At 36.4% G+C, this 13316-nt stretch overlaps 1 protein-coding gene across 2 annotated transcripts in view; it reads right to left on the minus strand.

Moving 5' to 3' along the window:
* The window catches only part of LOC139958830 (uncharacterized), a 54744-nt gene that overhangs the window by 34502 nt on the left and 6926 nt on the right, over positions 1-13316 (minus strand). Inside the window, exons 2-5 of one of the 2 annotated variants that reach the window (XM_071956205.1) lie at positions 7682-7870; positions 6656-6781; positions 5732-5886; positions 863-1226 (exon numbers count right to left, since the gene is read on the minus strand). In XM_071956205.1, the coding sequence (XP_071812306.1) occupies positions 863-1226; positions 5732-5886; positions 6656-6781; positions 7682-7844 (808 nt within the window). In that variant the 5' untranslated portion in view covers positions 7845-7870. Of the gene's footprint in view, positions 1-862; positions 1227-5731; positions 5887-6655; positions 6782-7483; positions 7642-7681; positions 7871-13316 lie in introns of those variants that run through there. The other variant, XM_071956206.1, reaches the window with a different exon arrangement.

The following is a 13316-nucleotide window of genomic DNA, read 5'->3' on the forward strand; positions in this document are numbered from 1 at the left end:
TGGTTGTTCTAATCATTCCTAGTTTAAAAATCACTCATGCTTATCACTATTGTCGTCTTCGGATGTATATTAGCCCTTGTATTTAATTGATCTTGTACAATTGCCTGACGATGGAGTGGTGACCACTCGGAAATATAGCAGTATGTCGTTGTTAAAAATATTTGCTTGTTTATCTTTTATATTATCAGTATGGACCACTACTAATTTTATATATATATATATATATATATATATATATATATATATATATATATATATATATATATATATATATATGTATATATATATATATATATATATATCTATATATATATGAAAGAGCCAATGTTTTATATTTATATATATATATATATATATATATTTATATATATATATATATATATATATATATATATATATGTATATATATTTATTTATATATGGTTTGAAAATGCAACACTAGATTGTTTATAAATAAAATGGTTATAGATTAAGCATGTAGAATTTTAAATACCACAGGAGTGCATCTTTCTCACACCAGGGAGTTTCCATAACAACTCCCTACTCACACCAACAATTTTCACCCCCCCCCCCATGTATATGAAGTGATGATGATGGATGGTGATGCAATTACTTAACTTGTAGCTTTCCACTTTATGCGATGTATGATAAGTTAACATCAGCTACTCTGTGATTACAACAGACTGGAAGCCAAATAAACAGCTTTCATTTGAAAATAGATGTACTATAAATTGGTAACAGAAAATGTTGTGGTAAAAATATCTAAATGGAAAATAGTCACTTAATAGTCACAAAGCTGTATGCATGTGCTTAAGATACTGTTTTAACCTCGGTGCAAATTACCATGACAACAAACACTTACATGGACATGACTCAAGAGAGAACAATAAGACAGATCTAGCATCAATCAAGTTTTGAGGGCAGTTGTTTTCAAAGACATCATAAAGAGATAGAAGACATCTCAAATTAACATCCTCGCAATCTACTGAAGCAACAGTGATATTTAGGAAACCTCTGAAATCTGGATCCGGGACAAATGTATCAATATTAAGTCTCTCCACAGTAACTGCCACAGATGAAGCATCAAAGAATACCGGGTATGTCAACTGTTTAGTCTGAATAGTGGATGATGTAGTAGTGAACAAAAATCTCACAGAGTCAGCAAAGATTCCTACTTGGTAAAGGATGGTATCTGTAATTTCCTGTTGAGACACATCCAGTGTTACCTGCATTGTGTGCAAGAAGTAAATAAACATGACAAAGGGAATAGTTACAACCATATAGATGGAGAGAGAATACTAGATTCTAAAGGAGAATATGACAAGACCGCAAGATTTTGTAACTTTATCGGCTGGAGACATTTTTGAGTTGTCATGCCCTTCCTTGAAGTGCTTGGCCACTTAAAATCATTGACACTCACTGAATATGCATGAGACTTAAAATATGATAGTTGAGTGGAAATACTGTCATAATGTAGCCCTCAAAAAAAGCACATGGGGGAATCATAATTCCAGCTATGAACTGGCTACATGCCAGTAGATTTTGCTGTTCACCAGTAGGGTATATAGCAAGATAAAAAGACGGAAAAAACCCACACGCAATGTTCGTCCAGTAGACTTTAAAAACTTATTAACACTCGATAAGTAGGGTAATAATCGCTGTCGGGCCAAAAATGGCACAATTTCCGAACCAAACAAACCGCCCTGTTCACTACTGCAATTATTACCAGCAAACATTATTGGGTTGCTCCCATATACAAGCAGTGTACAGTAACCGATGTAGGTTAATACATGTGCATAGTTCAGGAAAATGCAAGTGCCTGGGAGCTATAATTTTACCCCCTAGTAGTTTTAAGCACTTGCAGTTTTTAGCAAAATTGGCTAAAATTATGAAATTTAATGCTAAAGGAATTGCTGAAACCACACTCTCTTCTTTCACGTTTCTGTAATTGCATAGACGTTTGTGGTGGCCAAAATGGCCGGACAGGTTGATTGTCAGATGACTGATTGGGGCACTGCATCTCCAATTAACACTTTAATAAGAGTTGAGCCTTACACTCTGAATCATCTATGAAAAGCTACTGCAATGTTACAAAGGAATATTTATACACAAGGGGAAACAAAGCTGGGATGGCACTTAAATGCTCCCTCAGTTTTGTGGGAAAAAAGCTCAAAAGTATCCCATTTCATAAATTCAATCTATTTTATTGCAACTTCCATTATTGCAATTAAAAGAGCTTTGTTACTTAAAAAAAGTGACTTTGTGTTGGGAAAATTATAAGCAAATTGTAATGTAAAAGGAAAGGAGGCTTATCCTTTTGTTGACTCACTTTCATTAGAAATTATAAGGTGTTTAGTAAAACTATACTGGACTGAATTTGAGGTACATACATAATGCATGAACAGTGGATCCATTTTGTAAGGGTGTATTACTAACTGAATGCTGTTGTTTAAATGATAGGAATTGTTAGAGCAAATTTTCCAAACCTTCATACATGATACTCAGGTAGTTAAGTCCTACAATTAACTGCTATCCAACCAATACATATCACAGCTTGTAGAACTGTGGCCAGAGCTCTCTATGTGGTGATTCCCTTCAAATTGCTGGCACTATGGTATTTCAGTCCTATCATTGTTGCTATACAAACTGTCACCATGAAGTCCTAATACTAGCTTGTATACTGTCATGTTTCAAAGGGGTGTCATTACAAATGGTTATAGAATTGGCCACACAATGGTCAGCATCTGAAGCGCCAGTCATATTTCAATTATGCATTCAATACCGCACGCTTAGGGCAATTCAACTTGGTAGTGTGCAGAATACTTGCAACTGTCATCTTCCTTTGGTGAGGAGTCTGACCCGCCCACGCGGGGGTGATCAAGATTGTAGCATGAATGTTTGGTGGATTATGCAACCATAGATCTGCTCTTGCATATAATGTTCTTTCATTCAAAATTGATCCACTGTCTGTTCTCAAATTAATGTCGGTTGGTTTTACGACCTCCCATAAGGGAAACAAGGTCCTGATCCCCACTTTTGTTCTCAAAAGTGAAAATGTTTGTGCCGTTTTTACGACCATCTTGTTTATTCCATGATAAACTAAGAGATTACTTAACTCAGTAGCTGATGGAATTTGCCTTAGGTATAACTACCAGTATATAACACAATAGGTATAACTACCCGTATATAACACAATAGGTACTACCAGTGTATACTACAATAGGTACTACCAGTACATACCATAAAAGGTACTACTAGTATATACCACAATAGGTACTACTAGTATATACCACAATAGGTACAACTAGTATATACCACAAAAGATACTACTAGTATATATACCACAATAGGTACTACTAGTATATACCACAATAGGGACTACTAGTATATACCACAATAGGTACTACTAGTATATACCACAATAGGGACTACTAGTATATACCACAATAGGTACTACTAATATATACCAAAATAGGTACTACTAGTATATACCACAATAGGTACTACTAGTATATACCACAATAGGTACTACTAGTATATACCACGATAGGTACTACTAGTATATACCACAATAGGTACTACTAGTATATACCACAATAGGTACAACTAGTATATACCACAAAAGATACTACTAGTATATATACCACAATAGGTACTACTAGTATATACCACAATAGGGACTACTAGTATATACCACAATAGGTACTACTAGTATATACCACAATAGGGACTACTAGTATATACCACAATAGGTACTACTAGTATATACCACAATAGGTACTACTAGTATATACCACAATAGGGACTACTAGTATATACCACAATAGGTACTACTAGTATATACCACAATAGGTACTACTAATATATACCAAAATAGGTACTACTAGTATATACCACAATAGGTACTACTAGTATATACCAAAATAACTAGTGTATGTACCAAAATAGGTACTACTAGTATACCACAATAGGTACTACTAGTATATACCACAATAGGTACTACTAGTATACCAAAATAGGTACTACTAGTATATACCACAATAGGTACTACTAGTATATACCAAAATATGTACTACTAGTGTATATACCACAATTGGTACTACTTAGTATACCACAATAGGTACTACTAGTATATACCACAATAGGTACTACTAGTATATACCACAATAGGTACTACTAGTATATACCAAAATAGGTACTACCAGTATATACCACAATAGGTACTACCAGTATATACCACAATAGGTACTACTAGTATATTCCAAAATAGGTACTACCAGTATATACCACAATATGTACTACTAGTATACCACAATTAGGTAAGTGACATCGGCCTAAATGTTTAACTGTCGGAAAATAGTCCGATAGTGATCTACTGTACTGTCATGATTGTTTTTGGCATTTTTTGAGTAGACCATTATTATTCTCCTTCATCCTTGGGTGTTGCAGAGGACTCAATGAAATAAGATGGTCTAAAAACTTGTAGGACTGAAGGTGATTTAATTTAAGGCAGTTATAAAATCCTAGTGCTGGGGTGCACTATGCTAACCTTTGAGCTTTTCTTGCTCAAAATCTAAACGGTCTTGGTGGCAAAAGGTTGAACGTGCTTTGATAGCCCAAGCCATCAGGTATCATATGGTGGGAAGGACATGTCAGTTGAAAACTTCTATGGCTATGCTAGCTCTCTAGCAGCCTTGGAAAGTGACAAATTTTTCAGTGTAAGTCAATGGAGCAATAAATTGTGGTATGACACTGGCCTTTAGAGTGTGGGGATCAGTTAGGTGTAAAGCAGTAACAATAGCCTATATATAAATATATATATATATATATATATGTATATATATATATATGTACTGATGAGTACAAAAGTACTCTCTTAACACTGATAGACCAATACAGATTTGATCTAGCAATTACAACAAATGATCATTCAATAGTACTTATATTAACTGATTGTCATTGCAATTTACATCACAGCAATCTTTTTTGTGTGTAATTCTTTTATCAAACCAACTTAACATCAGCACAGCAACCTTTACAATTACAAACTTATACCTTTTTCATAACAGTTAGTTTGCAGTAGTCTACCTAACCTTTTTTGCATCATAGAAGGCAGGATTATATTGACAAAGACGGTCAGAGTTTAAGGTTTTGGTTGTGAGTGTTTGTAGTAAATATGGTCTGAGTTGTTGGTATAGGTTTAAGGTACATGGATACAGTTATTATCATCAATCTCTACTAATTGTAACATTTCACAGAATCAGAAATATGTTACTTCAAAGCATTTAATCCTCACCATTCCTTTTTATTAATGTTCTGTTTCTCTGAAGTGATTGTAACATTCCCCCCCCCCCCCAAAGTTAAGATATGTTACTTCAAAACATTTACACCTCATTTTTTTTTTTTTGGTTGTTATTCTGTTGGAGTGCAATTCCACAGTTTGCAGAGCGTACTTAAAACACAATAATTGATGAATTCTAAAATACTGGTGAGAGTTATTATATGTGTATTGATAACAATATAGCCTGGAAATATAGATGTGAACAATGAAAGTGTTCTTGGCACAGGCTATGTGATGAAATAGCTAATGAAATAGTCCTAGAAGGCCTTTTTTTTATTATGTAGTAACTATGTTGTCAGAGGGACCAACTTGTTAATGCATGTTATATATCACATGTAATAAAAGGGTAAACAAATCACTTGCTGTCTTTCACAGCCTATACTTTTTAACCTCTGTTATAAATTCTGCTCTCATACTGCCAGTTTCGTTGAATATCCAAGTCGCATTCTGAGGTTCCAAATAGCCTTGTAGATTCTGCGTTCGTAGAGGACATTCTTGTATCAGCTCATTGACCAAACTTCTCTTCATGTGACACACTTCACTTTCTGGAAAATAAAACCATGGGAGATGATAAATGAGAACACATTAATCTCCAAATAAAGATTTACGAAAAAAAAAGTTCAAAAAGTAAATAGCCAATTGCCTTCCAATACTGCCATTTTTTTCTTCTTTTTCTGACAGCCCAAATTTTTGGCCTCACTTGTCTAGATGCATGGCCTTGTGAATAGGCTACTAACAGCTAGAACACTGCTATCACACCCTCATAGTAGTACCCCATGCATGTTGCAATAGGACTAAGGGGACATATACAGTACTGTCTCGACCAGCATGATCTGTAGAAAAGTTCTACTACACTATAGGGTTGACTAAATACGATTAAGTGTAGACTTGCATGCAATACTCTTTCTGGGGACATTAGGTACAATATAATGGTGTTAATGTCAGCTCCTTCTGAAGTATATAAGTTTACCCAAAAACTCTTTCTCTTCTTCTTGTTTTTTATTGGAGGGGGTTGGGGGTGGGGGAAAGAATCTCTTAACTACATCTCCCCATGCCATTTCTTTTGCCATGAGAATTCAGTCATATTTTTCATCTTAATTCTTTCAGCTTACATATGGTACCTTCCTCCACATCCCTTCTGCATCAATCTCAGATGCATGCTGACTCATCAAGTTATTTGGTTAATTAAAACCCAGAGAACTGCATTGATGGTTTTACAAAATTTCAATGTAGATTTTGTTCAATTTAGAGTTTAGCAACACCAGCTAGGCAGCTGCTTTCAAGACTTTGCCAATCCTATTTAGCAATCCTCACCGAAGCAATCCATTTCGTCCTGACCATCCCCGCAGTCATCAATGCTGTTACAAATGGCAGCCATCTGGATACACAAACCAGTTGATGTGCACCTGAATCCAATTCCTCCACCCACTATTTCACAAGCTGTTAATAGAAAGAATTGATAAGGTTATTTATTTAGACTTTGGAGCTGGTCATCACTCCAATGGAAAACTCAAAATTCAGATGACATTGCAACTATAAATACCACCAAACAGTCCTCTGTTCACCAAATCTACATATCTCTTGTACTGTATATAGCAGATCTTTATCTTTGTTATTTTGATACAAACCAAAAAGCCATATAAAAATTTGTCACGCAGAATATGATAGATCATAAAAAAAATTAATATAGTTAAGTTAATCAATAATCATTAATGTAATTGCCCAAAAAACCAAGCAAAGGGTATAGGAAGGACCTGAAGTCATCAGTCTTGCCCTCAGATATGCTAGAAAGTCAATAATGGTCACTTATCTTCATAGCCTTTCAAGACTGAGGCATTTGTCTGACACCCTCATACCGCCATTTGTTCCCTCAAACATACAGTGCAGTTTCAAGCCAGGGAGTTATAACAACTCCCTGATCAAACAGCCAAAGTGGACATACAGGTCTCTCTGATTGGGAATTAATTTGGAGTGTCTGAACAGGGATTTGTTCCATAACAACTCCCTGGATTTTGGAAACTAGCAAATGTTAACACTCTAAATTTAGGAGCAATGACATGTGCAGACATTTAAAGCCATGACTTCTCATCTCCAAAGTTGAAGGGTATAGACATGAAACTTACTGAAAATGTAATCTCTCACCTTGGTCCATCGCATCCAAGCTGTACCATGACATAAATGGCAGCATACAAATCATCTTTGATGGAATGAAAGGTAGATATCAAACTAGATGGGAATATATCATAACCTGATCATCAGGATGTAAATTTAACTCCCAGCAAAGATCAGACTCACTGCAAGAGTGTAAACAAATACAACAGTCTATTACTGAATACTTACGTTCATAGCCGGCCGGAATTGTATCTTCTGTTGTAACTGTTGGTTCAGTTTGTTGCGACAGAACACTGGGGGGAGCACACAAGAAAAACAGCAGAAAAACTATTAGCGTAACACTAAACAGAAGCCTCCTGCCAATGATGCCCTGGATAAAGGAAAGACTCATCCTATACTCTGACTGTTAAATCAAACCTGAAAGTAGAAAAGACAAAGTTAGCTAGGGGCAATTTAGGCCGCATAATTCTTGAATGATCAAAGGGAGATGGGTGTATATAAAAATGATATCATCAAAAGATTAGTGCTCCTACAATGTCATGCCCTAGCATTTGGAAATGTTCATGTCATATGCATCATTTTGCAATTAAAGTTGTGGTAATTGCTTATCTTAATGCTGCAAGGGGAGGAATGTGTAGGTGGTCATGCATCATGCCTCCGATTATATCCTAAATAATGATGTTTCTTTTTTTTCATTTCATTTAATTTATTTCGTCTATACATAAGAACAATAGAACAACACGCGCGTATCCAGGGGGGCGTTGGGGGCGCGCGCCCCCCGGGTAAGAAAAAGAGGAGAGAAAAAAAAGGAAAAAAGAGGGAGAAAAAAAGAGGAGGGAGGAGAGGAAGGAAGGGAAGAGAAAAAGAAGAAAGAGAGAAAAAGGAGAAAAGGAGGGAGTAGAAGATAAACGCCAAGATACCGGGAAGAGAACTTGAGAGTAACAGTCATAATTACAGTGCTGATCACTATTATATACTAGGGTAGCCAGTGACGAATCGAGGATTACGGATGGGTGTGCGCCTCACCCTTCCCCTTACACCGACCAACTCCATTTTTGACGTTTCCATTTTTCCTCTCTCACCAATGTAGATATATATATATTTACTTTGATTATTGTAACTCTTTGTTTTATGGTCTTCCCAGTTCTTCCCTTATTAAGTTAGAGCGTGTACAAAATATGGCTGCCCGTATCATCCTAAATTTGAACAATTATGACAGTATATCTTCTGCTTTTAAACTTCTCCACAGGCTTCCGATAAAGGATCGTATCGATTTTAAAATTTTATCACTCACTTATAACTTGCTTCACGGATCTGCACCATCTTATCTGAAGGACCTTCTTAAACCACGATCAGTGAGCTACTCCATACGATCTCATGACAGTTTGATTTTAACTACCCCCCCCCCCCCCTCGCACTCGCTGCAAGTCCCTTGGTGACCGTTCTTTTTGTGTCTGTGCCCCCAAATTGTGGAATGCACTCCCATTTTCTATTCGCAATTCAAGTACTGTAAGTTCATTTAAATCCAGTCTTAAGACTTTAATTTTCACACGTGTATATAATTAATCTAGTTTTACTTATTATCTCATTCTTTTATGTATTTATCTCTTACTATTGTTTTATCCTTTTTTATTTTAGTGGCATGGTATGTACTGTCTTCATTTTCTCCATCGTTAATGGATTTGTTTATCCTTTTAGGGTTCTCTGCAGTGTTTTTATGATTTTTACCACTTTCATATGATTAACATGGTTTCTTAATTTTCGTTAAGTTTTATACCTTTACTCTTTTAAGTTTGTACAGCGCCATAGCTTATGTTTTTACATATATATGTGCGCTTTAGAAATGTTTAAATAATAATAATAATAATTATATATATATATATATATATATATATTTATATTTATATATATATACCGGTACTATATATGATAACGAGTGTGTGTGTATGGACGCCTTAAATTGTACAATTGTGCTATGAAACCAACTGTGGCTGGTCTCGAACTCGACCGAGTCGTCGGCGCTTTAGAAATGTTTAAATAATAATAATAGTAATATATATATATATATATATATATATATATATATACTTCTACTACTACTTATGTATATATACCACTTCCGACTTGCAATTTCCCAAGATCAGGCCCCGAAAAATCCAAGAAATCCCAAGGGCACTGTACTGTATGGATATCTAGCAATATCCGAAGCGATAGGGATGAAAATCCCAAGATCTTCCCTTAACTGAAGGCAGATAGAGAATCGAAGCCTTCAGTGTGTAATGAACTTGAAACTGTGCGTCTTTCGAAATGAAAAGAATTTGGGGCAAAGTAGCGTAACTCCTATGCCTATACCTACAATATGGATCGCTTCCTTGTCAGGGGAAAGTCTTCAGCCCCTACTTCTTCCTCAGGATGCCCATCAGATCTGGGCAAAGATTTGCCAGAGAGACCAATTTTAGCGTCATATCCGCCTACAAAATTTGGGGCAAGGCACAGATCATTCAATAAGGGGTGGTATGATCAATACCCATGGATAGAGTATTCAATCTCAACGGACCGGGTTTTTTGTTATACCTGTAGAAACTCTGCATCAATTAGATCAATAAAAGACAGAACATTCAACATACAAGGATTTAATCAGGGAAACTCTGCAATGGAGAATTAAGGGGGAGGGTTTCGTTAAGCACAATGGGTCAGAGACTCACATTCAGGCTATGAACTTGTGGAGAGAAAGAGATATCCGAAGTCATCAGGGAAGTGGGGTTCATCAGCAACTGTGAGAAGGACAACTGGAGAAAAATAGGTACTATCTTTGCAGTATCTTTGATGTAATTAAATTTCTTGCCATGAATGAAATGGCATTTCGGGGAAATAACGAAACTGTGGGGGAATTGCAAAAGCCGGGCGATTTATACTCGGGGGAAAGTTTAAGCAACTTTTGTTATTCACTGCAGAAAGTACGGCAAATGCTATAATTGACGTGATTGAAAAGGCAGGACTGTAACCTGAAAGATTATTAGCCAATCATATGACGGAGCTAGTGTCGTGTCAGAAAGATTGGGTAATTATATTAAATTTATTATATAAAAAATGATAAAATGACAATGAAATTACAGGATTTTCAAAAGAGAAGGGGCTGAAGACCAGTACTTATATCCAGTGGCGTAGCTAGACTTTTTTCCAGAGGGGCGAAATTCTCAAAATTTCCGACTTTTCACCGCGATTTTCCGAATTTTCTTCGAACTTTTTTCCAGAGGGGGCAAGACATCCAGATTTTCCTTCTAATTTTCAAGAAAAATGGGCCAAATTTGGTAAATTTTACCCCAGATTTTCCGATTTCAAAAAAAACTTCCGTCAGGGGGGATTTCCCCCTGCCCCCTCTTTCCTACGCCACTGCTTATATCATAATTTATATCGAAAGAAACTATGTATGCATCAGACCTTTTAAACTTGTGTATTACTCTCATATAAAATCGTAGGTCCTACAGAAATGTTTCATGAGGCACTCACTATAGAAAAAGTCCGTAGGGTGAAGCAAAAACAAAATTGTGATTTGCTTTTTTATTTAATGCTGAATCCGACTGTCAGTTGCTTAAGAATGCATATTCTGAATGCATCTCATATGCATGCATGCATTTTTTTTTTTACTATACGCATTTTTTCCGAGATAAAAATTTACTTTAGGAAGTGTCAACGATTAATTTTTGGCCAGGCTTTTGACAGTACAATAAAAAGTACAGTAGTACAATATTCTCAACCATTTTCCATGCAATGATGTTTGGTGATATAAATACAAGAGCAATCGTTGCATGTGTATCTGTAACTGCATGATATTATATGCGACTCGTTCTCGAACACATATGATGCGTTATATTTATTCTCGTAAAATTATTTGTGACCCTCCTTGATACTATGGTGCCCCTCCGTGTAAAAAATCCTGGCTACGGGCCTGACCAGGTGGCCCCGACCAAAAGATGGCTCCCGCTATACTGATGCACAGAAAAAGGTTAGGCTATACCTTTTTGGATAGGGAGGGCCGGTTTTACTGGGAAAGAAAAACTCATGCAAAGACTGAACAAGACAATATACATATTTTCACGTGATACGGAATACGGAAGACAAAGTTTCAGCCGAAATTAGGTTTATGCTGATGCACAGAAAAAGGTTAGGCTATACCTTTTTGGATAGGGAGGGCCGGTTTTACTGCGAAAGAAAAACTCATGCAAAGACTGAACAAGACAATATACATATTTTCACGTGATACGGAATACGGAAGACAAAGTTTCAGCCGAAATTAGGTTTATGCTAAGGTTTGATTACTGTATTTGTACAGTAGTCTCCATTATACTCCATACAGTATAGGGGGGGGGGCACTTGCCCACTCCCCCTGGAAAATCACAAATTAAAAAAAAAGTTAAGCATTTGACATTTCAATGATTTCCCCCAACCGACAGTTCTCTAGTTATGTTCATTGCATACGGCCCATAATGCATTACTGTAATTAATGAACATCGCAATCCTAAGACATGAGATCTCAAAATAACCGATGTGTAAATGCAACTTGTAAGTGTCTTTTTTCGACGATCTAGGAGTATTTTTTTGGCAAAAAAATCGCCGTGCGCTCCGCGTCAACCAATGGTGGCGCTCCGCTTAGATAGTATCAAGTGACCTACTGACCCCCCCCCCCTTGTAAACATTTCTGAGGACGCCCTTGCTTAGACCTCCTGATAGGGGCCCCTCTGGGCCAGGAGCCTGCCAGGCTCATCATTACACCCGGGTGGAGCATTACACAATAAACAGATAATAGTTACTTATTTCAGTCTCAGAATTTTTAAAGCAAACAGCAGATATCACATCATATCGGTGAGCATGAAAATGGCGGTTCCAGGATGAACAGCCTCAAAACTGTCGATGTGTGTAGTCATAGGAACCCAATTTGATTTGGGGACTGTAACGACTTTCCCGAAAAATATAACCTACATTTTTCGCGCGCTCCGCGCGCGTTCAAAATGTTAATGTCAATATCATATAAGCAAGCATCGGTTATTACATTGCATGCCACCGTGTACTGTACGCAGTATACCGTTGCGCAGTATACCGCGCGGGATGCTAATGTAAACAACGGAATGTCTTATGTATATGGAGAAAAAGCATTATTAGGTCCAATTATGTCAAATTCTCTTTTACATTAGTAATGGCGAATTAGTCGGCCAAGCTTAGAACTTCATTTTAATTATCAAGGAGATATTTTTTCAACTATTTATTTCCTTAAGCTACATCATTGCAATTTATTTTTCTTTCAGTGGGAGCCCCCCCCCCCCTGCCTTCTACGCCTATGTGTGTAGTGTTCGGTTGAAGGAAATATCTGCTATTTTTTTCATTTCCTTCAACCAAGTTTTATAATAGCCGTTATAAGAGGGTTTAATATTTGTACACCAATAAATTAACTGTGTCTGAATTTTCGAAAATTTCCTTACCAACATTATTCATCATACTTCCCTCTACTCGTGTAATTTTGACCGGTCTTTTAGGGGTTGAAGGAGGTTTTTCTATATTGGTTGTCCATGTATGACATTTTTTGTAACATTATGGGTATGTTTTGATGTGAGTTTATTCACGAGAAATGTGAATTTTCAAATTCTGAACAAATAATGGGCTTAAAAACTTCAAATGTGGGGCTGTCTGGTATTTTGGTCCACGACGTATAGAATCACCTACAAAAGCAATGATCCATAGGACATGCGATGAGGTCAAACATGATATGTGACTGGTGAAAATCTTCAAAAACGTTATAGATGGAAAAAACTATTGGGAAATACTTGGTTCTCAGGCAAAAGTCTACATCTGGTTGGTCATTTTTAAG

This window comes from Apostichopus japonicus, chromosome 18 (genome assembly GCF_037975245.1).
Source record: "Apostichopus japonicus isolate 1M-3 chromosome 18, ASM3797524v1, whole genome shotgun sequence".
In the NCBI taxonomy this organism is placed as follows: domain Eukaryota; kingdom Metazoa; phylum Echinodermata; class Holothuroidea; order Aspidochirotida; family Stichopodidae; genus Apostichopus; species Apostichopus japonicus.